Source organism: Thalassophryne amazonica, chromosome 8 (genome assembly GCF_902500255.1).
Source record: "Thalassophryne amazonica chromosome 8, fThaAma1.1, whole genome shotgun sequence".
NCBI classification, from domain to species: domain Eukaryota; kingdom Metazoa; phylum Chordata; class Actinopteri; order Batrachoidiformes; family Batrachoididae; genus Thalassophryne; species Thalassophryne amazonica.
In genome coordinates, this window is record NC_047110.1 from 73,716,837 (window position 1) to 73,743,677 (window position 26,841).

A 26,841-nucleotide genomic window follows, 5' to 3' on the forward strand; every position below is an offset into this window, starting at 1 on the left:
CATGAATTTGAAATGACAGAGCGGTCACTGGAGAGCACGCAGGTACTGTAAATACACAAGTACAGAGGAACAGCTGTGCAACAAATATGACAAGAAAAAGTGGTACAAATGCACATTGTTGCAAATATAAGTGTTAAAATAGAAATTATCAGTGAGATATTTTGACTTACAGTACATAACAGTGAAACCCAGACATACAGTAACTACTAACTGAAACTTTTTTGCATTTGTCTTGAGGATTTTTATTATTATTATTATTGGCCCTATTTATTAAAAAGATAAAAAAAAAAAATGCTACAACTCAAAGATTTTTTTCTTTCATCCTCATGCTCTACTTTGTTATCAATCTCTCTTATTAATCAGTCTGCAGACTGTGTCAGAGTCATGACATGCGCATGTGGTGTCAGTTTTCTTTGGACCATTGTGTTGTGCCACAGAGGCCTATCTTACCCCCAGTGTGAAGCAGCGCAACAAGTGTCCATGCTAGTTTTCGACAGATACACTTGTTTAAATAGAAAGTGTACTTGCGCTCATCTGTGCACCCATTGGTATGTTGGTCTAAAAATAAGGTGTGGACAAGCACAGTGTTGATACATTACTATTGTGAAGCAGCAGAATGGATTTCCACCATAGACCACCAAAAGCCTGGTGTAAAGTCAAGTTGCTCTGTTTTTGTTTTTTGCTTTTTTTAGAGATAGGTGAGTTCACAATGCACGTAAACGCTGCTTCTACACATAGGGAAGAACACTCTTATCCCTCCTATTTACCCATGGAAAAAACAAAACTTCAATAAATTTGCTTTGTGCCATGTGTGTACACTGGTTTTCTTCCTCCCTGGGTTTGCTAGCACGTAGCACTATACGACGGGAATTGCTCTGGTGTTTAGGTGGATGATAATCAAGAAGGAGGTGGTACGGGAACTGTTTGACCTCAGAGAGTTGTGGTGATGACCACTGCTCCCATTAATGACCTCCTGTGCACGTTGATGCTTTGCACTCAGATCCGTTCCCCTGCCAGAAAACCTCTCTGTTCTGTCACTTATTGAGTCCACCATTTAAACAGCAATGCCATAGGTTCCAGCACACATAACTCTCAAAGGGGATGACTTATGGGAATCTGATTAGCTTATTTCATGTCCTCCCCAAAACACACTCATGATTAATCAAGAGAATAAATGAAATCCTTTGTGGAGTTGAACATTCCCCAAATGCACAGGTGCTATGCACTTTAGAATGTGTGAGAGAGATTGTTATTGTAGAGCCCCAAGTCTTTTGGTCAAGAATCAAGATTAGCTTCTCAGGGATTCATCAAAGAAAGCCAGATGCTCATGTACCATGAGGGGTGTAGCCTCTCCAAGTACGGCCTCAGTAAAGTTGGGTCGTCTCCAGGCGTAAACAAGACTATTCAGGAAACCTTGTAGTGACACGGCAACTGCCTGAAACACACACACAAAAAATGTTCCACAACATCTGCATCAGAAGAAGGTTCTTTCATCCTTGTTCAGTCACTTGTTTTGAGACATACCTGTATCACATAAACAGCAAACAGATTATTCTGTTCAATCCATGGTGCACTTGGCGGCCAAGTTGTCAAAGTAGACAGCACGATGAGGATGAGTGCTACAAGAACAAACATAGCTAGTCAATCTCACGATGTAACAAAGCAAATTTTTATTATGGTGCACGTTGTGTTAAGTTGCAGCTGAGGAATGGACATCAAGACCATGACAACCTAAATGAGAAGGTCATTAACCAGCAAATCCCCCACTCAGCTACTGTATGAATATGCACATTTTTGTTGTGTGTTGGGGGGTTTGGCTGGATGTTTTTGTGTTGTTTTCTTTTCTTTGCTCTCCAGGTGGTATGCAAACTGGTTTTTGTCTGTGGAGAAGGTGCTGGCAGAAGAGTCCTTCACCCTCATCAGCATTATTAGCTGCACCTGTGGAGGATGTTTACGTGCAGGCCTACTGACTCGCAGCACCTGTGGATGATGCTCACGTGTAAACTTAAAGACTTTCAGCTGAAGCAGATAATGAGATGGCGTTCTGCATTTAAGCCATGAGTGGTTCAAGCAGAATTGCCGGGAACTCGACCTTGTGACGTTCGTTTGTGAGACGTTGAGGACCACGCCAGGGTTTGACACATCGTGCCTGTGAAGGAGGACGGGTGAGGGACACATGCTGTCAGCACACATCAGAGGTGATTATTGTCTGAATGATCGTTAATAATTTGGTATTTTGTTACGTAGTGTATTTGAACATTGATGAGAATTGTGCAGTTTGCTTCTCACTGCCGTGGCGTACGGACTGATGATCCTCCACCTGTTGTGAGAAGCTGCTCATTTACATAAAGCTTAAATTCAGACCTGAATGTGTTGCTGATAGTGTGTGCCTCTGAAAGATATTTGCTGTAGCTCTGTTGACTTACCTCACCTTTTCCATCCTTCACAGAGTCAGTTTGTCGTGTCCACCTGGGGGGTGTTTGGCGGTGAATCTGAGTCCAGAAGCGCCGAGGCTTCGATCCTTTTGGGCGCTGGAGAGCGCGCCGTCCTTCACTCCACCAGACAAACCACATATTTATGTTGTACACTAATTATTGCACTAGAGGGGGAAATAAAATCGTTTTGTTTGTGGAACCGCTTTCTGGTTATTTAGCACTGGGTTCGGTCAGACGTTGGTCCGCTCCTCAACCTGCGCCTGCACATAACAGTAGTTCCCGGCCATTCCAAAATGGACCCAGCGGCAGAAGCGGTTCCATTTGCCGAAAGAGTTCAAGAACACTTGGAGAAAATATGGGAGCAATTACAGCATCTCGCAAACCAAATTAAACAAACAGATGCCCGCATTACGGAGCTTGCAGCGCAAGCCGTTCCGCTTCCTGCTGCTCCAGCTGCGGCTCATTTGTCATCCGGAGCCTTATGCGGGAAATGAAGCCTGTGCTCCGTTTTTGATGCAGTGTTCTCTGGTTTTTGCTCAGCGACCGGCTTCCTTCTCTTCTGATGGTAGTCGTGTCTCATATGTGACAAATTTGCTCCGAGGTGACGCTTTAGCTTGGGTCACTGCGTTGTGGAGTAATAACTCTCCATTGTTAGGATCCTTTAAGGATTTCTCTCAGGAGTTCTGCTTGGTTTTTGACCATCCGGTGAAAACAAATACTGTTGCCCAATGGTTGCTGAATCTCAGGCAGGGGAGGCGGAGTGCGGCGGATTATTCTGTGGATTTCCGAATTTTTTCTGCTCAGTCCGGTTGGAATGCCGCAGCTTTAAGAGGAGTGTTTGTAGATGGTTTGAATGATCCATTAAAAGACGAGCTAGCAGTCTGTGACGAACCAAAAGATTTAGATGAACTAATATCTTTGGTTATTCGTCTAGATGATCGGATAAAGGAGCGTGGACGTGAGAGAGGACGGACATCAGAGCGGGTTTTTTCGTCTCGGGGCTTTCCCCGACACAGATCTGGGCTGCCTCTTCTTCGCCCCACTGAGACTCCTCCGACGGGACCTCTGGCTCCTCTTGCGGATGAGCCCATGCAGCTCGGACGAGCTGAAGCCGCCATATTGCCCCGGTCACATAAGCGTCAAGAAAGATAGTGATGACGTATCTCCAGGTGTTCTGGGACAGGCATAAAAATGGACACAAAAAAAAAAAAAAACTCTTTGGTTGTTTAGTTATTTGGGCTATTTTGTTTTTTTGTAAGGGGTTATAAATTGTTTGGGGATTTAGAGGCGGTTCTGGTGGAGTGAACGACTGGCAGTTCGGAGCTCGGCTGGACTCAGGTAATCATTATTTGAATTTAGGTCATTTTTGTTTGAGGATTGGGTCGTTTTGTTTTGTTGTTTTATTTCCCTGCTTCCCTAACCCCATCCTCACATTGCTCTGAGACCGTTTTGTCTTTTGGGTTGTGGGGTGGTGCAGGTTGGTCACGCTGAGCGTTTCTCAGAAGACCTCTGCACCTAGGGGGGGTTGTCAGGGGTGTTTTTTTGGGTTTGGTTAGGGCCCGGTTCCTCTCCAGCCCCGGTGGGCCTTTGACCGTTCGTCATTGGTGTTACCGGGGTATGGTGCAGCAGGAACATACCTCAGTCGGAGTGGTGGGCCGATCTGTTGCCGTTCGCCATTTCGGTAGTTCCACCCCTCCCGATAGGCTGGTGGTATGGTCGGGTTGGGGCACCGGACGTCTTTCCGGTTTTCCGCTGCGCTTCGGGGATGGGACCGGGTTAGTTTTTCCTGTTTCCTTCCCCAGCTTAGTAGTTTTGTGCCGTTCGCCAAAATTGTGCTAACGATAGGCTCTGGGAGTGATCTGGGGTCTTTCGGGGTGCTGGGGGGGGGTAACAGGGTTTGATAGTTGTTTTATTTTGCCCCCGGGGTGTTTTAATGAAGTCCGCCGGGGGTTGTATTTTTGTGTTATGTTTCCTTCCAGGTTCCACCTCCAGGGTCGATGGGACGGTCCTCTGGGGGGGAATTGATTGTGGGGCCGATTAACCAAGTGCGGCCGGGTCTGGGGTTCCTGGGTTGTGGGGAGGGTACCTCCTGGGGTTGATGGTACGGTCCTGTGGGGGGTGCTGTTCCTCCGTGTAAACCTGGGGACCTCTGTAAGATTCCGGTTTTGGTTGTTCTCTCCTGGAACTGGCGGTAAAGGTCTTCTGGGGGGGGTGGGCTCTGCATATCATTCTGGGGGGGGGGGGTTGTTTGTTATTTTTCTTTGTGAATTTATGTTTGTATTGTGTTATTGGGGCTGTGTTGGGTTATTGCATTTGGGAGATTTTCTTTTCTTCCAGGGGTTGGATGGGACGGTCCCCTGGGGAGGGTTTGGGTGGGTTTTGTGTTTTTTTTCTATGTTGGGTTGTATATGGGACTTGTTTGGGGTTTTTGTTGATGCCAGCCGCAGTGCCCTGTCCTGCCGTCTGCTTTCTGTCATGGACCCCGGAGGGAAGTGTTGTTCTCGGGCCTGGTCTGTTCGGTCGCCGGGAGGCTTCCCGTTGATGGGGGGGTACTGTTGTGTGTTGGGGGGTTTGGCTGGATGTTTTTGTGTTTTCTTTTCTTTGCTCTCCAGGTGGTATGCAGACTGGTTTTTGTCTGTGGAGAAGGTGCTGGCAGAAGAGTCCTTCACCCTCATCAGCATTATTAGCTGCACCTGTGGAGGATGTTTACGTGCAGGCCTACTGACTTGCAGCACCTGTGGATGATGCTCACATGTAAACTTAAAGACTTTCAGCTGAAGCAGATAATGAGATGGCGTTCTGCATTTAAGCCATGAGTGGTTCAAGCAGAATTGCCGGGAACTCGACCTTGTGACGTTCGTTTGTGAGACGTTGAGGACCGCGCCAGGGATTGACACATCGTGCCTGTGAAGGAGGACGGGTGAGGGACACATGCTGTCAGCACACATCAGAGGTGATTATTGTCTGAATGATCGTAAATAGTAATTTGGTATTTTGTTATGCAGTGTATTTGAACATTGATGAGAATTGTGCAGTTTGCTTCTCACTGCCGTGGCGTACGGACTGATGATCCTCCACCTGTTGTGAGAAGCTGCTCATTTACATAAAGCTTAAATTCAGACCTGAATGTGTTGCTGATAGTGTGTACCTCTGAGGGATATTTGCTGTAGCTCTGACTTACCTCACCTTTTCCATCCTTCACAGAGTCAGTTTGTCGTGTCCACCTGGGGGGTGTTTGGCGGTGAAACTGAGTCCAGAAGCGCCAAGACTTTGATCCTTTTGGGCGCTGGAGAGTGCGCCCTCCTTCACTCCGCCAGACAAACCCAATATTTATGTTGTACACTAATTATTGCACTAGGAGGGGAAATAAAATTGTTTTGTTTGTGGAACCGCTTTCTGGTTATTTAGCGCTGGGTTCGGTCAGACGTTGGTCCGCTCCTCAACCTGCGTCTGCACATAACAATTTTGACCTTATTATCAAATGAATATCTAAATTGTTGCTGTCTTGAGAATGTAAAATTGATCCGGTCCAATCTTTTAGCAGTTTAGTGCCATACAGTTATATTATTTTAGCTGCTACCCACCTCTACACTCAATAACAAGGTAAAGTAGTACCTAGTAGCTGACTTGGATTCAGTTGGAGCTTGAGTCAAAGTTACGTGTGTCTAAATCAAGTAAAACTGTTTCTATGAGCCACCAAAATCATACTTTGGCTCATAGAAACAGTTCACTGACCTCATGACCTAATTAATATGCATATGAGGTTACTGCTGCTATGGTGATTGCATACTCCACTGGGACTCTACCCTTGTGCCAACTTTGGTTTGTGTGGGCCAAAGCGCCTTGGAGGTATAGTGGCACATATTCAGACAGATGGATATACATATGATTCTTTTGAATATATCCCCGCTAATATTTAGGAATTGGGAATAGTCAACTGGTCTGCATTACCAATACAAATGCATTTTATAAGAAAGGGCAGAGCAGACTCTATCTGCTGAGGCTAGCCAGGTCTTTTGAAGTGCAAGGAGTACTCCTGAGCAGATTTTGTGACTCTGTGATGGCATCAGCATTGGCATACTTACATAAATCGATTCATTTTCTATATCCATTTACTCCAATAAAGAATCACGGGGGAGCTGGAGCCTATCCCAGCGGTCATAGGGCATTAAATAGCGTACACCCTGGATAGGATGCCAATCTTTCACAGGGTCTCACACACACACACACACACACACACACACACACACACACACACACACACACACACACACACACACACACACACACACACACAATTTAGAGTCACCGGTTCACCTAACCTGCATGTCTTTGGAAGTGGGAAGAACCCAGAGCACTCAGATGGAACCTATGTGCACATGGGGAGAACATGCAAACCTCACACAGAAAGAACCAGGTAGGAAATGATCCCATGTCCTTCTTACTGTGAGGCAACACTGCTAACCGCTGTGTGTGTGTGTGTGTGGTGTGTGTGTGTGTGTGTGTGTGTGTGTGTGTGTGTGTGTGTGTGTGTGTGTGTGTGTGTGTGTGTGTGTGTGTGTGTGTGTGTGTGTGTATATATATATATATATATACATATTGCTGTATCTCTTCAAAATTCTCCACTGTGTGAATAATGAAGGATTACCTTAAAACCTGATATGACTTAAATATGTGTATGTACCTGGTGTCCAGCTGAAGAAGATAACCATCACCATATTTCTTGCCGTGGAAAACATTTTTTTATGTCTCCTACTTGAACGTCCGTCGCCTTCTACAGGAAAAAGTCCCTCCTGCTTTGATCTTTGATACCATTTACCAATTTTATAATAAATTACCTGCAATGACAAGCGTAGGAACAATTCCATAACCTCTGCAAGTAAAATAACTTTTACAGATACAGCTACAGAAAACTTCATTAATCCCCACAGACCAATTAAGTTTCTACAGTCCACCTGCCACCTGTACACATTCATACATAATAATGGAATTCTCAAATTATGAGAGGAGGTGCTATGGTATATGGGAAAAATAAAGCTGATATGCACATGGACAAGGTAGAGAGCAGAAAATTTTTAATAAGATCAAGAATAATACAGTCTATTAATTAAGAATTAACAATAAATTAAAATAAAAAACAAGAATCAAAACCGTAATTCATACACTAAATACAAGAATTAATACAGAATTAATACAGTAAAGTTTAAATGCATATGAGCTTATAATTGCACCAGCCAGTTACTTTTACATATCTGTATTTTAAAATTTTTTCCATATTCACAAGACTGTACAGTTTTCTTCCAAAAAGCAATGTAATTGTTGAAACTTACAGAGCAAGATACCATCACTGGTATCACCACAAGGAACAGAACAATTGTAATGAATGTGTCATGAATATTCTCCTGTGGAAAAAAAGACAGATGCTTTCACATTTCTGGACTGCCGTCTTATATAATGGCACCTGCATTTATTATAATGATGCAATATAGTATATTGCTTCACAATAAATTAAACTACTACTGTTACATAGCAGATAAAACATAAAACAAAACAAAGCTACTCTATTAAAAACACTAAATGAAGAGAAAATGTATAAAAAAAAAAAGACAAGATGAAAAAGCTGACAACTGCCACCGCAACCTACGCCCGGATGAGTGCCAGAAAATGAATGAATGAATGAACGATTAAAAAAAAAAAAATGAATTAGATGTCATACTCACAGTTTTGCAGTATGGATCACTCCAGTTGTGCAAGAAAAAAATACAGCTGGAAAAAAACAAAAACAAAAAAAAAACAGAAAAAAATCATTTTATCCTCTGAATAAGTGATTTCAAAAGAAGACAAATGTTTCTCCTGTTGAATGCTCACCTTGTGCAGTATTTGCTTTCATCAAAGGCAGCTCCACTTAAGGGTATGTCATTGGTTAGAACAAGCAAATCACTTTTTATTAAGAAAGTGAGCACATATAGGAAGTATGCTCCAGTGGGTATCAACCTACAATATTTGAGAAACACATGTCAGCTCAGGTGTGGGGACATATACTGGTGCCAGTAATTGCCACATCCACCATGCTGCAGAACTGCCTTGGATCCTAGATGACAATCATCCAGGCAAACAATGGGTCCTTGATCCCCACCTCTCAGTAAGTAACCATCTATCTGCCACAGCCATGTGAAAAGTGAGCATCACCTTGTCTTTCTGCAGCCACTGGGATCCTAAACACTGAGGGACCTGTGCAGTGGATCTTGCCCACAGAAACCTGCTACATAGCCAAAATGTCATAAACTGACATTACCTGACAAAGTAAATGATACCCCTCATCTGAGTCTTTCTCGGCAACAGCTTGTTTGACGAAAAGTCATTACAGTGGTACCCAAGGATTATGCAAGGGGACCTAGTACCAAGTCATCACCTTAGGTCACTGGGTAGCATCCAAGTCTCACAACCATACAGTAAGACAGGACGCACCCACCTTAGAAACTCATTCTCTTGCATACACTGCCAAACCCCTCTGTCCAGCGACCTCCATAAGCTCTTCCCAAGTGCCTTGTGACTTCAAATGCTGAAAACTCAGAGATTTCATGCCACTGCTGAAATAAGTGAATGTATCTGCAAGTTTGACACTTTCACTGCACACAGATACACTTCTGATGGCTGTGTCCAGGAAGACATATTATTATTTAGATGTTGGAATTCTACTCATATTGAACAGAACTGGCAACACTAACTCATTCTCTCAGTCTGCAGAGTTCATGGTTTATGCAATAAGAATACATTTTCCATTTTTTAAATGTACCCTGAGTATACTGTATTTAATCATTACTCCCCAGGTCTGTGCATCTCATTTATACTGAGCTGAAAGACAGTAAGTGGATGAGTTCCAAAGGAGCAAACTCACCATATAAAAGCATACAAAGGTAAAGGTGCCCTTCTCGTGCACGATCTCTGCAAAACAAGGAGGAGGTGGCACCAAAATGATCATTAAGCCAATTCTCAAGATTGAAATCACCAAAATGGCATTCACTCACCTGCTCCTCATTACTCTCAGCTGGCCTTTCTCTCCATCCTTCAATTGCAGTCTTTGAGGTCCACGCATAAACCAACACCAACAAAAAGGAAACAGAGTAAAAAGTCTGCAATAGAAAAAAAAAGTGTATTAGACAATCCCAGGAGGGGGCCACTATATAGGCCCGCCGGTGCTGGGGCTTATTGCCAGATTCCGTAGCGTCAAGTACATGATAGTCTATCACTATCCCTGGATGGGACGCCAGTCTGACGCAGGTTACTTCCCCAGCCAAAGCCAGTACCTATTAGCAGCTGGGTGGACTGAGACAATGTAGATTACAAAACACAGACAGGTAGCATGAGCAGGATTTGAATGCAGGCCTTCATATAGGCAGGCCAGCTCCTTATACACTCAGGTAGCTGCTCTAATTTAATGGGTTGATCAAAATTAATCACATTAACCATGAAGAAATTGCAGCCATATTTATACAGAGTATTTCCTTTTTAGAGACCAAAGGTAACTTGACAAACTAACATAATTATAAATATGAGGATTACTTTTTGGTGTCTATCTCAGCAGTTATTGGATGAGATGCAGTGTACACCCTGGACAGGCCAACAGTCTATTACAGAACCGACAAATACAGACAAACAAACTCATTCACACATAGGGTCAAATTAATGTCACCAATTCACGTAACCTGCATGTCTTTGGAAGTGGGAGAAAGCCAGAGCACCTGGAGGAAACCCACACAAACAATGGGAGAACATGCAAACTCCACACAGAAAGGACCAGATAAGACATGAATCTGGGACCTTCTTGGTCAACAGTGCTAACCACAAAGCAACCATGTTGCCAATGTCATGTATTTATTTTTCTGATTGAGAAACATTAGGAAATTACACTCAACAAAAATATAAACGCAACACTTTTGGTTTTGCTCCCATTTTGTATGAGATGAACTCAAAGATCTAAAACCTTTTCCACATACACAATATCACCATTTCCCTCAAATATTGTTCACAAACCAGTCTAAATCTGTGATAGTGAGCACTTCTCCTTTGCTGAGATAATCCATCCCACCTCACAGGTGTGCCATATCAAGATGATGATTAGACACCATGATTAGTACACAGGTGAGCCTTAGACTGCCCACAATAAAAGGCCACTCTGAAAGGTGCAGTTTTGTTTTATTGGGGGGGGGATACCAGTCAGTATCTGGTGTGACCACCATTTGCCTCATGCAGTGCAACACATCTCCTTCGCATAGAGTTGATCAGGTTGTCAATTGTGGCCTGTGGAATGTTGGTCCACTCCTCTTCAATGGCTGTGTGAAGTTGCTGGATATTGGCAGGAACTGGTACACGCTGTCGTATACGCCGGTCCAGAGCATCCCAAACATGCTCAATGGGTGACATGTCCGGTGAGTATGCCGGCCATGCAAGAACTGGGACATTTTCAGCTTCCAAGAATTGTGTACAGATCCTTGCAACATGGGGCCGTGCATTATCCTGCTGCTACATGAGGTGATGTTCTTGGATGTATGACACAACAACGGGCCTCAGGATCTCGTCACGGTATCTTTGTGCATTCAAAATGCCATCAATAAAATGCACCTATGTTCTTCGTCCATAACAGATGCCTGCCCATACCATAACCCCACCGCCACCATGGGCCACTCGATCCACAACATTGACATCAGAAAACCGCTCACCCACACGACGCCACACACGCTGTCTGCCATCTGCCCTGAACAGTGTGAACCGGGATTCATCCGTGAAGAGAACACCTCTCCAACATGCCAAACGCCAGCATTTGCCCACTCAAGTCGGTTACGACGACGAACTGGAGTCAGGTCGAGACCCCGATGAGGACGACGAGCATGCAGATGAGCTTCCCTGAGACGGTTTCTGACAGTTTGTGCAGAAATTCTTTGGTTATGCAAACCGATTGTTTCAGCAGCTGTCTTAGTGGCTGGTCTCAGACGATCTTGGAGGTGAACATGCTGGATGTGGAGGTCCTGGGCTGGTGTGGTTACACGTGGTCTGCGGTTGTGAGGCTGGTTGGATGTACTGCCAAATTCTCTGAAACGCCTTTGGAGATGGCTTATGGTAGAGAAATGAACATTCAATACACGAGCAACAGCTCTGGTTGACATTCCTGCTGTCAGCATGCCAATTGCACGCTCCCTCAAATCTTGCGACATCTGTGGCATTGTGGTGTGTGATAAAACTGCACTTTTCAGAGTGGCCTTTTATTGTGGACAGTCTAAGGCACACCTGTGCACTAATCATGGTGTCTAATCAGCATCTTGATATGGCACACCTGTGAGGTGGGATGGATTATCTCAGCAAAGGAGAAGTGCTCACTATCACAGATTTAGACTGGTTTGTGAACAATATTTAAGGGAAATGGTGATATTGTGTATGTGGAAAAAGTTTTAGATCTTTGAGTTCATCTCATACAAAATGGGAGCAAAACCAAAAGTGTTGCGTTTATATTTTTGTTGAGTGTACATTATGTAGGCACATTCTGATCATGTGCAACGATTTACAAACCCAACAGACTTTTTTCTGTCAAATCTGGACTTCCTCTTCTTCGTTTTGTTATCAGTGATTTGCACCTTGTCATAAACCCTCTGTAAATTACACTCGTGAAGGCACGTCTTCACTTTAGCCTTTGACAGAGGTACAACTACAGTACATTCTCCAGAGTGTTCTTGAGTTGATACATGTTGAGAGTCAGGAAGGCTTCCTTCTTGATCAAGAAACGATTCAGCCATCATCCACTTCAGTTGTCTTCAGTGCTCTGCTTACCTTGCATTACGTCTTTTTAAGAATAGAACTGTAGATTTGGTCACTCTGTCTGATAGGTTTATTTTGTTTGTTTGGTTTTCTTTCCATACTAATTGTGGTCTCCTTCACTTGCATCAACACATCTTGGCACATCTTATTGAAAGTTACACCGTACAGCTACAAAATACAAATTCGACACTCAGAATCAACACCAGATTTTTTTTGTTTAAATCTACTTAATATGCCTTTGAATAATGAGGGAACACACGACCATGAAACTACATGTGAGTCAATTGTTCAGTTACTTTTGGACTCTGAAAAAGGATAGAATGTATATAAAAAAGGCTTTAATTCCTAAATGGTTGATGTGGTATTTTTAAACCCCTTGAATTAAAGTTGAAAGTCTACATGACAACCACATCTTGATTACTTCAGTGCAGACAGAAGCAAAAGTATCAAATTAGTTTCACTGTCCAAATACTTATGCACGTGTAGGTCTGTCTGTCTATATCTGACAGGCTTTTCCAATGCCTAAGAAAATACCTATAATAATATGTGAAAAGGGTAACTTCTGTCTGAGGGAACACTGGTGACAGTCATATAACTGAAGACATGACCATAAAAACATCTCATTTTATTTTAGAGTGCAATATAACAAGCCCATGGCATTACTTCATTTTACTGCAAGAAATACAATGTGACACTTCTCAGCTGCAGTCCTCAGTGACTCAGCAAATTTTGCAGAGATGTAATTACAAATATAAAAAAATGAACTGTGCTCCAGAAAACCAGATACTTCAGTGGTAGTACCAAAATCACAGGGAACAAAGTGTCTCTTTTATATATGACTTATCTTTCCTGTTTTGTTTAAGCAAACATGCATCATTATGCCACATAATGATGCATCTATAAACTGAATTCCTACAGGACTCAAAGCTCGGAAGCAAAGAGAAAGGGAGAAAAAAATGACTGCATCTCACAATTGACAGTGGCAGGCTGTACTGGCAGATGTGTACATTGTTGATATTTTGGACTTTGTTCATGGCGCTGGCGGACATCAGGACGACGGCAGCTAACAAGTCGGCCAAGGCGAGCTGCACCAGGATCTGCACCTTTGTGTAGACAGATGCACAAAGATGTTTTTGTCTACCAAAATCAGCACATTTTCTGCAACATTTTGCAACAGTGTATGTATGTATGGATGTATGTATATGTCAAACCTCCAAATGTTCAATTACATCAAATGGAAAACCACTTAAACAAGGTCTACCAAGGCCAAGACAAATAATAATAATCTGATCTAAGAATAAACAGTTGAAGATGTATGTGTGTAATAGTAATAATAATAAATTACAATAAAAGTAATTCCACAAGTTTTCTATTAGCTGTTAATTGTAATTTACATCACTTCTGTCCGAATACATGTTCCGCTTTAACAGATCGAGATGATCATTCTTTTATTTGGCTGAGCTGCTGAAGCCTTATGTGCCCTGAAGATTAAGAAGACAACGGTGGGTGAATTGTGCACCAACTTTGTTGAACTGTTTACCAGTTGACATGAACTTGTGTTATTTTTGAGACCAGAGTTAAGATTTATCTTTTCGTTGTGGCATATCATTTCTGACAATCATCCTCATTTGCAGCTGTGAGGTCTTATGTATTTTTAATTTTTTATTCCAAATGTGCCATTCTCTGTTCTGTATTATTTTATAATTTTAACCTTTTATGGGGTGAAATTTTTGCAGCACATTGAATTTCACTGAAAGGGCATTATTATTATTATTATTATTATTATTATTATTATTATTATTATTATTATTATTATTATTGTCTAAATTTGCTCAAAATTTAATTTGTTGATTGTATGTCACAGGATATTCTGGACCGACAGGTTTTATCAAGAACAGTGGATTTATATATTTTTTGACAAATTGATCAAAATGCTCAAATGTTTTCACATGCAGCATTAAGGTAAAATAAAATGAAATAAAATAAGACACACAAGAGAGTACATGGCTCTACCAAGGCCCCAGCTTTCCCGTGTATCTGTCCTCGACTGAAAGTGCAGGTAGGGGGTGCTGTTGCACTAAAGCGCAAATAATGTGGGAATCAGTGAGACAGCAATAAATAAATAAATAAATAAAAACATGATTGAAACACTCTATTGTGGTGAATTTTCATCTCTCTCTCTCTCTCTCTCTCTCTCTCTCTCTCTCTCTCTATATATATATATATATATATATATATATATATATATATACAACCCCTGGCAAAAATTATGGAATCACCGGCCTCAGAGGATGTTCATTCAGTTGTTTAATTTTGTAGAAAAAAAGCAGATCACAGACATGACACAAAACTAAAGTCATTTCAAATGGCAACTTTCTGGCTTTAAGAAACACTATAAGAAATCAAGAAAAAAAGATTGTGGCAGTCAGTAACGGTTACTTTTTTAGACCAAGCAGAGGGGAAAAAAAATGGAATCACTCAATTCTGAGGAAAAAATTATGGAATCACCCTGTAAATTTTCATCCCCAAAACTAACACCTGCATCATATCAGATCTGCTCGTTAGTCTGCATCTAAAAAGGAGTGATCACACCTTGGAGAGCTGTTGCACCAAGTGGACTGACATGAATCATGGCTCCAACACGAGAGATGTCAATTGAAACAAAGGAGAGGATTATCAAACTCTTAAAAGAGAGTAAATCATCACGCAATGTTGCAAAAGATGTTGGTTGTTCACAGTCAGCTGTGTCTAAACTCTGGACCAAATACAAACAACATGGGAAGGTTGTTAAAGGCAAACATACTGGTAGACCAAGGAAGACATCAAAGCGTCAAGACAGAAAACTTAAAGCAATATGTCTCAAAAATCGAAAAATGTACAACAAAACAAATGAGGAACGAATGGGAGGAAACTGGAGTCAACATCTGTGACCGAACTGTAAGAAACCGCCTAAAGGAAATGGGATTTACATACAGAAAAGCTAAACGAAAGGCATCATTAACACCTAAACAGAAAAAAACAAGGTTACAATGGGCTAAGGAAAAGCAATTGTGGACTGTGGATGACTGGATGAAAGTCATATTCAGTGATGAATCTCGAATCTGCATTGGGCAAGGTGATGATGCTGGAACTTTTGTTTGGTGCCTTTCCAATGAGATTTATAAAGATGACTGCCTGAAGAGAACATGTAAATTTCCACAGTCATTGATGATATGGGGCTGCATGTCAGGTAAAGGCACTGGGGAGATGGCTGTCATTACATCATCAATAAATGCACAAGTTTATGTTGATATTTTGGACAATTGAAAGGATGTTTGGGGATGATGAAATCATTTTTCAAGATGATAATGCATCTTGCCATAGAGCAAAAACCGCAAAAACATTCCTTGCAAAAAGACACATAGGGTCAATGTCATGGCATAGGGTCAATGTCAATGAGCAGATCTGATTTGATGCAGGTGTTAATTTGGGGGATGAAAATTTACAGGGTGATTCCATAATTATTTCCTCAGAATTGAGTGATTCCATATTTTTTTCCTCTGCTTGGTCTAAAAAAGTAACCGTTACTGACTGCCACAATCTTTTTTTCTTGATTTCTTATAGTGTTTCTTAAAGCCAGAAAGTTGCCATTTGAAATGACTTTAGTTTTGTGTCATGTCTGTGATCTGCTTTTTTTCGACAAAATTAAACAACTGAATGAACATCCTCTGAGGTCGGTGATTCCATAATTTTTGCCAAGGGTTGTATATATGAATCTTTTTGAGAAATTAATGACAATGTTGGAAAAAGGCACATCTTATTTGGATAAAGTTAAAAATTCACCCATAATCTCTCTACAAATCTTGAACAATGGACAATGGCAAACTGTTAAGAGTTTTTTTTTTTTTTTTATCAAATTCAAACTGAGAATTCAACTGACAACGTTTGGAGTAACCCTCCTAAAATACAGACAGACATACCATCAAACTACTGGGCAATCAGAGTGTATGTTTGTTTGTCTGTGTTGTGAAAGTGTAGGTACACGGACCCACAACAGGGGGCGCAATGAACGGACAATGGAGAAAGGTGAATAACAAGTTTTACTGTTGTGAAAAGAGCACAACCAATACAACAATTAATAATTTGGAGTTTGAAGCCGAAATCTGCTGGTGTCGTGTGGGCAGGCTCGAAGGTAGGAGGCGTCCGTCCTAGTCGAACCGGAACCACCCAGATTTCCTCTGCCACCGAACCCCAGAAGTACTGGAACCGCCAAGTCCCGAATTCCCAGGTGGCCACTGCCTCCGCTCGTCGGATCCGGTACTGCTGGCGGGAAAGAGCACAAACACACAGGTATGGGTGCGACAGCACCCAGTAGACAGAGAGGGGAGAAGCCGCCTCCACCTCTTGTTACAATGAAGCAGGAAAGGTGAGTACTTATCCAAGCAAGTAGCTTTCTGTAGTCAGCTGTCCTGAAAAGGTTTACCAAGGTTTATCAGAGTCTTCAATATGAGCTTGCAGAGAAGGTTACCTTAATCTCAAGGCGATATCTCGGCACTGAGGTGGAGACGCTGTCCTGCTGATATACCTCCGTCCTGAGTGCAGTCAGCTGTGTCCAGTAATGGGTGACAGCTGTCACCCTGGCAGCCTTCGTCGGCGGCAGCGCCCTCTGGTGCCTGGAGCCCGCACTCCAGGCAGGGCGCCCTCTGGTGGTGGTGGGCCAGCAGTACCTCCTCTTCAGCGGCCCACACAACAGGACCCCCCCCCTCAACGGGCGCCTCCTGGCGCACGACCGGGCTTGTCCGGATGGCGTCGGTAGAAGTCGGCCAGGAGGGCCGGGTCCAGGATGAAGCCCTTCTTCACCCAGGAGCGCTCCTCGGGGCCGTACCCCTCCCAGTCCACCAGGTACTGAAAACCCCGGCCCATTCGACGGACATCGAGGAGCCGGCGCACGGTCCAAGCCGGTTCCCCGTCGATGATCCGGGCAGGAGGTGGTGCCGGACCCGGGGTGCAGAGGGGTGAGGTGTGATGGGGTTTTATCCGGGAGACGTGAAACACTGGGTGAATCCGCAGTGAGGCCGGAAGCTGAAGCCTCACTGCGGCGGGATTGATGACTTTGAGGACCTTGAAGGGACCGATGTATCGTTCTTGGAGCTTGGGGGAGTCCACTTGAAGGGGAATGTCCTTGGTGGACAACCACACTTCCTGCCCAGGACGATACGTGGGGGCCGGGGCCCGCCGCCGGTCTGCATGTTTCTTCGCCCTCGTCCGGGCCTTCAACAAAGCAGAGCGGGCAGCACGCCACACCCGACGGCACTTCCGTAGGTGGGCCTGGACCGAGGGCACACCGACCTCTCCCTCGACCACCGGAAACAAGGGGGGCTGATACCCCAAGCACACCTCAAACGGGGAGAGGCCGGTGGCTGATGACACATGGCTGTTGTGGGCGTACTCGATCCAGGCCAGGTGGGTACTCCAGGCCGTCGGGTGCGCGGCTGTCACACAGCGTAGTGTCTGCTCCAATTCTTGGTTGGCCCGCTCTGCTTGCCCGTTGGTCTGGGGGTGGTACCCGGACGAAAGGCTGACCGAGGCCCCCAGTTCCCGGCAGAAGCTCCTCCAGACATGTGAGGTGAACTGGGGACCGCGATCGGAGACGATGTCTGATGGTATGCCATGCAGACGGACGACGTGGTGGACCAGGAGGTCCGCTGTCTCCTGGGCCGTAGGGAGCTTCGGGAGGGCCACGAAGTGGGCCGCCTTGGAGAAACGGTCCACTATCGTGAAGACGACGGTGTTTCCCTGGGACGGCGGGAGACCCGTGACGAAGTCCAGGCCGATGTGGGACCAGGGGCGATGAGGCACGGGCAGTGGCTGTAGCTGCCCTGAGGTCTTCTGGTGATTGGCCTTGCCCCTGGCGCAGGTGGTACAAGCCTGGACGTAGTCCCGGACGTCGGTCTCCAGGGATGCCCACCAGAAGCGTTGCCGGACGACTGCCACGGTCCTTCGCACCCCTGGGTGACAGGAGAGCTTAGAACCGTGACAGAAGTCTAGGACTGCGGCCCTGGCCTCTGGTGGGACGTATAGTTTGTTCTTTGGTCCGTTTCCGGGGTCCGGGACACGGGTCAGGGCCTCCCGGACGGTCTTCTCCACGTCCCAGGTGAGGGCGGCCACGATAGCGGACTCCGGGATGATGGGATCCGGGGGATCCGACGGTTCCGTTCTGACCTCCTCTTCGTGCACCCGGGACAATGCATCCGATCGCTGGTTCTTGGTCCCGGGGCGGTAGGTAATCCGGAAGTCAAAACGGCCAAAGAACAATGACCAGCGGGCTTGCCTGGGGTTCAGACGCTTAGCGGTCCTGATGTACTCCAGGTTCCGATGGTCAGTGAAAACCGTGAATGGCACGGCTGTTCCCTCCAACAGATGTCTCCACTCTTCGAGGGCCTCTTTCACAGCAAGGAGTTCCCGATTGCCGACGTCATAGTTCCGTTCAGCGGGGGTCAACCTGCGAGAAAAATAGGCACACGGGTGAAGGACCTTATCGGTCTTCCCGCTCTGGGAGAGCACCGCTCCTATCCCTGAGTCCGAGGCATCCACTTCAACCACTAACTGGCGGCTAGGATCGGGCTGCACCAGAACTGGTGCAGACGAGAAGCGCCGTTTTCAACTCCTTGCACGCGGCCTCGCACCGGTCCGACCAGGTGAAGGGAACTTTGGAGAGGTCAGGGCTGTCAGGGGGCTAACTACCTGACTGTAGCCCTTAATGAACCTCCTGTAAAAATTCGCAAAGCCGAGGAACTGTTGCAGCTTCCTACGGCTAGTGGGTTGGGGCCAATCTCTCACCGCCGCAACCTTGGCCGGATCCGGGGCGACGGAGTTAGAGGAGATGATAAACCCCAGGAAGGACAAAGAAGTGCGGTGGAACTCACACTTCTCGCCCTTCACAAACAGACGGTTCTCCAACAACCGCTGCAGGACCTGACGGACATGCCGGACATGAGTCTCAGGATCCGGGGAAAAGATGAGTATATCGTCTAGATATACGAAGACAAACCGGTGCAGGAAGTCCCGCAAGACATCGTTTACCAACGCTTGGAAGGTCGCGGGAGCATTAGTGAGACCGAACGGCATGACCAGGTACTCAAAATGACCTAAGGGGGTGTTGAATGCCGTCTTCCATTCGTCTCCCTTCCGAATCCGAACCAAATGATACGCATTCCTAAGATCCAGCTTGGTGAACATCTTGGCTCCATGCAGGGGGGTGAACACCGAATCTAACAAGGGCAACGGGTATCGATTGCGAACCGTGATCTCGTTCAACCCCCTATAATCAATGCATGGACGAAGCCCGCCATCCTTTTACCCACAAAAAAGAAACCTGCGCCCATCGGTGAGGTGGAATTCCGGATCAACCCGGCAGCTAATGAGTCCCGGATGTAGGTCTCCATGGATTCGCGTTCCGGCCGTGAGAGGTTGTACAGCCTACTGGACGGAAACTCACTGCCTGGAACCAAATCAATGGCACAATCATACGGGCGGTGGGGAGGTAGCGTGAGGGCCAGATCCTTGCTGAACACGTCAGCGAGGTCATGGTACTCCGCTGGCACCGCCTTCAGATTGGGCGGGACTCGGACCTCCTCCTTAGCTTGGGAGCCAGGAGGAACCGAGGAACCGAGACACTCCCGATGGCAGGTTTCGCTCCACTGTACCACTACTCCGGACGGCCAATCAATCCGGGGATTGTGCTTCAGCATCCATGGAAACCCTAAAACCACACGGGAGGTGGCCTGAGTCACGAAGAACTCGATCACCTCCCGGTGGTTACCTGACACCACCAGAGTTACTGGAGGTGTCTTGTGCGTGATTGGTGGGAGTAGGGAGCCATCTAGTGCCCGAACCTGCACAGGCGAGGTAAGAGCCACCAGAGGGAGCCCTATCTCCCTGGCCCATCTGCTGTCAAGCAGATTCCCCTCAGAGCCCGTGTCCACCAGTGCTGGGGCCTTCAGGGTAGAATCCTCATACAGGATCGTGACTGGGAGTCGTGTAGCAATGTGGGTGTGTCCCACGTGCATGTTTTGGCCCACCCCTGGCCCAGTCTCTAGGGGCGGGCGTTGGAGTTTAACCGCTCGGGGCAGTCGTTTGCCATATGCTCACTCGAGCCACAAACATAACAAGCTCCGTGGGCCCGCCTCCTTTGTGCTCCAGGTGCCCTAAATGTTGCCCTGCTCGTGTCCATAGCTTCGTCAGCAGGGGGAGCCGTAAGCGCACGGAGCGCCGGAACAGAGGAGCGTGGGGACGGCGGAACTCGACCGGACCCGGAAGGGAGAGGGACGACCCGTGCCTGGCCACGCCCTTCGCCTCGCTCCCGGCGACGTTCTTCTAACCGGTTGTCAAGCCGTATGACCAGATCAATGAGCCCATCTAAATCCCGCGGTTCGTCTTTAGCCACCAGGTGCTCTTTTAGGACCAGAGACAATCCATTTACAAAGGCAGCGCGGAGGGCAGTGCTATTCCAGCCGGATCTCGCTGCCGCGATGCGGAAGGCGACTGCATAGGCAGCTGCGCTCCGACGTCCCTGTCGTATGGACAGTAATGCGGTTGAAGCGGACTCTCCTCTGTTGGGATGATCGAACACCGTTCTGAGCTCCCGTACAAACCCGGCGTATGACTGAAGGAGCCGTGAGTTCTGCTCCCAGAGCGCTGTAGCCCAAGCGCGTGCCTCCCCGCAAAGCAGATTTATCACATAAGCTACCCTGCTAGCATCAGCTGCGTACATCATGGGACGCTGAGCGAAGACGAGCGAACATTGCATAAGGAAGTCCGCGCACGTCTCCACACAGCCGTCGTACGGTTCTGGAGGGCTTATGTATGCTTCTGGGGACGGAGGAAGGGACCGTTGAACGACCAGTGGAACGTCATTCTCACACGCAGGGTCCTCGGGAGGGAGAGCCGCAGCGGCGCCCGGAGGGCGCGCTTCCACTTGTGCGGCGAGAGCCTCCACCCTGCGGTTTAGGAGAACGTGCTGCTCGGTCATGAAATCGATCCGAGTGGTGAAAGCGGTGAGGATCCGCTGCAACTCACCGACTACCCCTCCCGAAGCCGCCGCTGCGCCCTGTTCTTCCATTGGCCGTTCAACAGCCGGTTGACGCCCCTCGGGATCCATGACGCTGGCCGAGATATCCTGTTGTGAAAGTGTAGGTACACGGACCCACAACAGGGGGCGCAATGAACGGACAATGGAGAAAGGTGAATAACAAGTTTTACTGTTGTGAAAAGAGCACAACCAATACAACAATTAATAATTTGGAGTTTGAAGCCGAAATCTGCTGGTGTCGTGTGGGCAGGCTCGAAGGTAGGAGGCGTCCGTCCTAGTCGAACCGGAACCACCCAGATTTCCTCTGCCACCGAACCCCAGAAGTACTGGAACCGGCAAGTCCCGAATTCCCAGGTGGCCACTGCCTCCGCTCGTCGGATCCGGTACTGCTGGCGGGAAAGAGCACAAACACACAGGTATGGGTGCGACAGCACCCAGTAGACAGAGAGGGGAGAAGCCGCCTCCACCTCTTGTTACAATGAAGCAGGAAAGGTGAGTACTTATCCAAGCAAGTAGCTTTCTGTAGTCAGCTGTCCTGAAAAGGTTTACCAAGGTTTATCAGAGTCTTCAATATGAGCTTGCAGAGAAGGTTACCTTAATCTCAAGGCGATATCTCGGCACTGAGGTGGAGACGCTGTCCTGCTGATATACCTCCGTCCTGAGTGCAGTCAGCTGTGTCCAGTAATGGGTGACAGCTGTCACCCTGGCAGCCTTCGTCGGCGGCAGCGCCCTCTGGTGCCTGGAGCCCGCACTCCAGGCAGGGCGCCCTCTGGTGGTGGTGGGCCAGCAGTACCTCCTCTTCAGCGGCCCACACAACAGTCTGTCTGTTAATGTGATGTAGATCTGGATCTAATCTTGACCCCAAACCCGCCCTTCTCTGTAAAATCAAATCTAACTTATAATATGGGTTATTATAATGGGTTATTATAATATGGGTTTCCCATGTGCAAGTGTGCACATGGGAAACCCACTTTTGTAACTCTTGTGCTTGGCTTTCTGCTTCTTTCGGCACTTTTTGAGGCAGCGCGGGGGAAATCCCTTTGTCTCCGGCTCCGGATGCCCCATTGTTTACACCCGGGATCAGCTGCTTGGACTAAGAGACTGTATGTACAGTGGGCCGGGTCCCCACTATGCTGAGCACCTGGACATACCTGCAGACATACGGAGGAGACGGAGAGGCTGCAGGGGTGGCCGGACGAAACGGAGAAGGACTTATATTCCGTCTGTGGTCATGGGGGATCTAAGGTCTCTCCGCAACAAGACCGAGGAGCTAGCAGCGCTAACCCATTTCCAGAGGCTGTATAGGGCTGCAGTCTCATGTGCTTCATGGAAACGTGGTTGGATGAACATGTACCGGACTCTGTTATTAACATGGACGGCTTCACACTTATCCGCGCGGACAGGACGATGGCGGAGAGCGGGAAGAAAAGAGGAGGGGGGCTCGCCGTTTATGTGAGTGAGAGATGGTGCAATGTAGCTCATGTTCACATGAAGGATCAGATCTGCTCCTCGGACGTGGAGCTACTCGGGGTGAGCATGAAGCCGTACTATCTCTCACGGGAGTTTGGGAGTGTGATTGCGCTCTGAGCGTATATTCCTCCCTCTGCAGACGCCACCGCTGCCTGTGAGCGGATTCACAGTACAGTGACACGGCTGCAGACACAACACCCCCGCGCCCTCCTCCTCATCACCGGGGACTTTAACCATGCATCCCTCTCTGCCATCCTCCCCACGTTCACCCAGTACATCACATGTAAAACCAGGGACAATAGAATACTGGACCTTTTTTATACTAATGTGGAGGACACTTACACCTCCGCCCCCCTCGCCCCGCTCGGATGCTCGGATCACAACCTCGTCTACTTGCACCCCCAATACACACCCAGGGTGAGAAGAGAGCCAGTGCAGAAAAGGTCGGTGAAACTCTGGACTGAAGAGGCCACTGAGAGGCTGAGAGACTGTTTCAGAACCACAGACTGGAGCATGTTTCAAAACTCTCACGGAGAAGACATCAACGGCCTGACCCAGTGTGTCACTGACTACATGAACTTCTGTGTGGAGAGCACTGTGCCCACCCGGAGGGTACGGTGCTTTCCCAACAACCACCCCTGGGTGACCCCCGAGCTGAAGGTCCTGATGAACCAGAAGAAGAGGGCTTTCAACTCAGAAGACAGAGAGGAGCAGCGTAGAGTCCAATGGGAACTCCAGTGGAGGATCCGGGCAGCCAAGAAGGAGTATGGAAGTAAGATGGAGGAGCAGCTGGCCCAGAACAACGTCAGAGATGTGTGGAGAGGCCTCAAGACTGCCTCCGGATTTGGGCAGGGTGCCAGTAGGACTGCAGATGGAGATTCTCGGTTTGCAGAGGAGCTAAACAGTTACTTTAACCATTTTGGCTCCTCCACACCTGCCCCCCCTGCCTGCTCCCGGCTCTCCACACGTCTCCAGCAGCCAACCCTCCAGTCCCTCTGACCCCCCACCTTCTTCCCCGTGGTCACCTCCACTGCACCCCGGACCTTGTCCCTCCTCTCCCCGGACTGTATTCAGCACCAGCCCACCTCAGCAGACACCTCAGCACCCCCACCCACTGTGACTCCGACTGAGGTGAGAGGCCAGCTCCTGCGGCAGAAGCAGAGGAAAGCAGCAGGACCTGATGGGATCTCCCCGAGGCTGCTGAGGACCTGTGCAGATGAGCTCTGTGAGGTTCTCAGCCACATCTTCAACAAGAACCTCAGCCTGGGGGTGGTCCCCACCCTGTGGTAGACCTCCTGTGTGGTCCCGGTTCCCAAAACACTGCACGCCAAGGAACCGGCCCACTACAGACCAGTTGCCCTGACCTCCCACCTCATGAAGACCATGGAGTGGCTCGTTGTGTCTCACCTCTGCACCGTGGTGAGTGACAACCTGGACCCGCTGCAGTTCACCTACAGGCCCAACATCGGGGTAGATGACGCTGTCATCTACCTGCTGCAGCGAGTACTCGCCCACCTGGAGACCGACGGGAGCGCTGTGAGAGTCATGTTCTTTGATTTCTCCAGCGCTTTCAACAACATCAGACTGGTGCTGCTGCGGGGGAAGCTGAAGGACGCAGGTGTGGATGGACATCTCGCTGCCTGGACCATCAACTACCTCACTGACCGCCCGCAGTACGTGCGGCTGCGCGGCTGTCAGTCTGAGGTGGTAAGGTGCAGCACCGGGACCCCCCAGGGTACCATCCTCTTGCCCTTCCTTTACACCTCAGACTTTGCCTACAACACGGACAGCTGCCATCTCCAGAAGTTCTCTGATGACTCCGCCATTGTGGGTCGTGTGTCTGAGGGGAACAAGCTGGAATACCGGTAGGTCATCATAGACTTTGTGGACTGGTGTGAGAGCAACCACTTGTGTCTCAACACCAGTAAGACGAAGGAGATGGTGATTGACTTCAAGAGGAAACCACCACCTCACCCACCGGTGAACATCCAGGGGGAGGACATAGAGACTGTGGACAGTTTCAAATACCTGGGTGTTCACCTCCACAAACTGGACTGGACTCACAACACTGATGGCCTGTACAAAAAAGGCCAGAGTCGCCTCCACCTCCTGAGGAGACCGAGATCCTTTGGAGTGAGCAGGCCTCTGCTTAAGACTTTCTATGACTCTGTTGTAGCCTCTGCTCTCCTCTATGCTGTCATCTGTTGGGCCCCGGGCAGCACAGAGCAGGAGACAAAGAGACTGAACAAGCTGGTCAGGAAGTCCAGCTCTGTCCTGGGCTGTCCTCTGGACTCTTTAGAGGAGGTGGCAGAGAGGAGAGTGTTAGCCAAGTTCACATCCATCATGGACAACTCCTCTCACCCTCTGCACCGGACTGTAGTGGAGCTGAGTAGCTCCTTCAGTGACAGACTGAGGCACCCTCAGTGCAAGAAGGAACAATACCACAGGTCGTTCATCCCTGCTGCTGTCAGATTGTAAATAACACTATGAAATAACCACATGCAATAATATGTCCACAAATCATGTGCAATATTAATCTGTGTACAAATCATGTGCAATAACAGCTTGTTTACAAATTCCAGCACTAGTGTCACCTTATCACATCTAAACTCCACTTCACATATTGTAAATAAGATGCTCCTATTTTTTTAATTCCAATCATGTTTATATATGCATATATATATATATATATATATATATATATATATATATATATATATATATTTCTACCTCATTTTCTTATTTTACTGTATTGTTACAAGTATTATTATCTTTGCACACGCTGTTTGATGCACATTTTCCTCTACTTGCTCTCACCTTGTGTGTTTCTTAAGAGCTGGTGTAACGTGAATTTCTCCTCTGTGAGATCAATAAAGTCTTATCTTAATATTTTGAGATATCCATCTGACAGTCAGACTAATTAAAGCTGGTTCAAAGTTCCTTTGCAGAGTTAAAGAAACATTAACAAGCAATAATTACAACGATATTCCACATATTCCACACAATACCACACGAGAACACATGTTCAGCTCGACTCACCTGCTGTTGTAAATGTTTCCATCTTATGATGGAAACAACCAGGACAGAACAGCTCCCGATCACACTGCAGTTAATGGAAATGTCATAAATATTCAACAACATCTTGAAGTCGTACAAAATAAAACTGGTTTCAGTGAAAATATTCATCAGTCATATAAAAAGTATGAAGCACGGAAGTTACTTTTACTGAAAATTTGATTTTAATAAAATTTATCACAGAGGTAAGCTTGTCTGAAAAAAAATATTTGGCTGAAAGATGCTTCATCTCAAAGCCATGTGACACTGCATAAAAAAAGTTATAAAATATCATACTGAATGCTAAAAAGAATGTGAAGTGATGTTATTATTTGTGCTGGTTATACATCTGTTGTCTTAACTTATATAGAATGTTTCAATATTAGATATGTAGTCTGTCTATAATTGCATTTGGAAATAAAGAAATAGTACCCTTCAAATAAATGCCACTGAACAAGTATGAGGAAGCTTATATTACCTGGGTGTAAGAAACACCAAATACACCGTAGAGAGAATACCAATCTGAAAATCAATACAGGTGTGATTTAAGGATTATTTTATATGAGCATTTCTTGCTTAAAACACATTTTATTTGAATGAGTTTTAATTTCAGTCTCTATCAGGATGTTATGTTGCACTTACGTGATCCTCACTCAGTGAACCCGTGAGCTCCATGTCAAAGACGCAATCATCAGATTATTCCAAACTCACACTGTGTGATCAAATCCCAAATCAGCAGGATCCATGACACGTTCGACTGAAAAGTGTGTGTGTGTGCAGTCTTATCAGAAAATACTGCACCTTGGCTGTGGCACATCACGTGATATTTTCACTCCACCTGCTTTGTGTGTGCGTGCGTGCGTGTGTGCGTGTGTATACACGTCATATGTGTTCTTCGATTGTTTGCGCGGATGTTTGGGATTTGTGCAGAACTAAAAATTTGTCAGGTGGAATGAGAGTTGTTATTAATTTTATTTTATTTCTGTAGTTATTTTTTGTTTG

At 46.6% G+C, this 26,841-nt stretch overlaps 1 protein-coding gene across 1 annotated transcript; it reads right to left on the minus strand.

Moving 5' to 3' along the window:
- Positions 1 to 896: 896 nt before the first annotated feature.
- Positions 897 to 26,551, minus strand: si:dkey-30c15.2 (uncharacterized protein LOC558938 homolog). Its single transcript, XM_034175500.1, has 11 exons — positions 26,482 to 26,551; positions 26,318 to 26,361; positions 25,825 to 25,888; positions 13,217 to 13,348; positions 9,464 to 9,568; positions 8,304 to 8,431; positions 8,156 to 8,201; positions 7,766 to 7,837; positions 7,120 to 7,273; positions 1,525 to 1,619; positions 897 to 1,435 (listed from the first exon to the last, which is right to left on the minus strand). Exons 1-11 carry the CDS (start codon positions 26,512 to 26,514, stop codon positions 1,289 to 1,291), a joined length of 1,020 nt encoding a protein of 339 aa, XP_034031391.1. The 5' UTR covers positions 26,515 to 26,551; the 3' UTR covers positions 897 to 1,288.
- Positions 26,552 to 26,841: the final 290 nt, after the last annotated feature.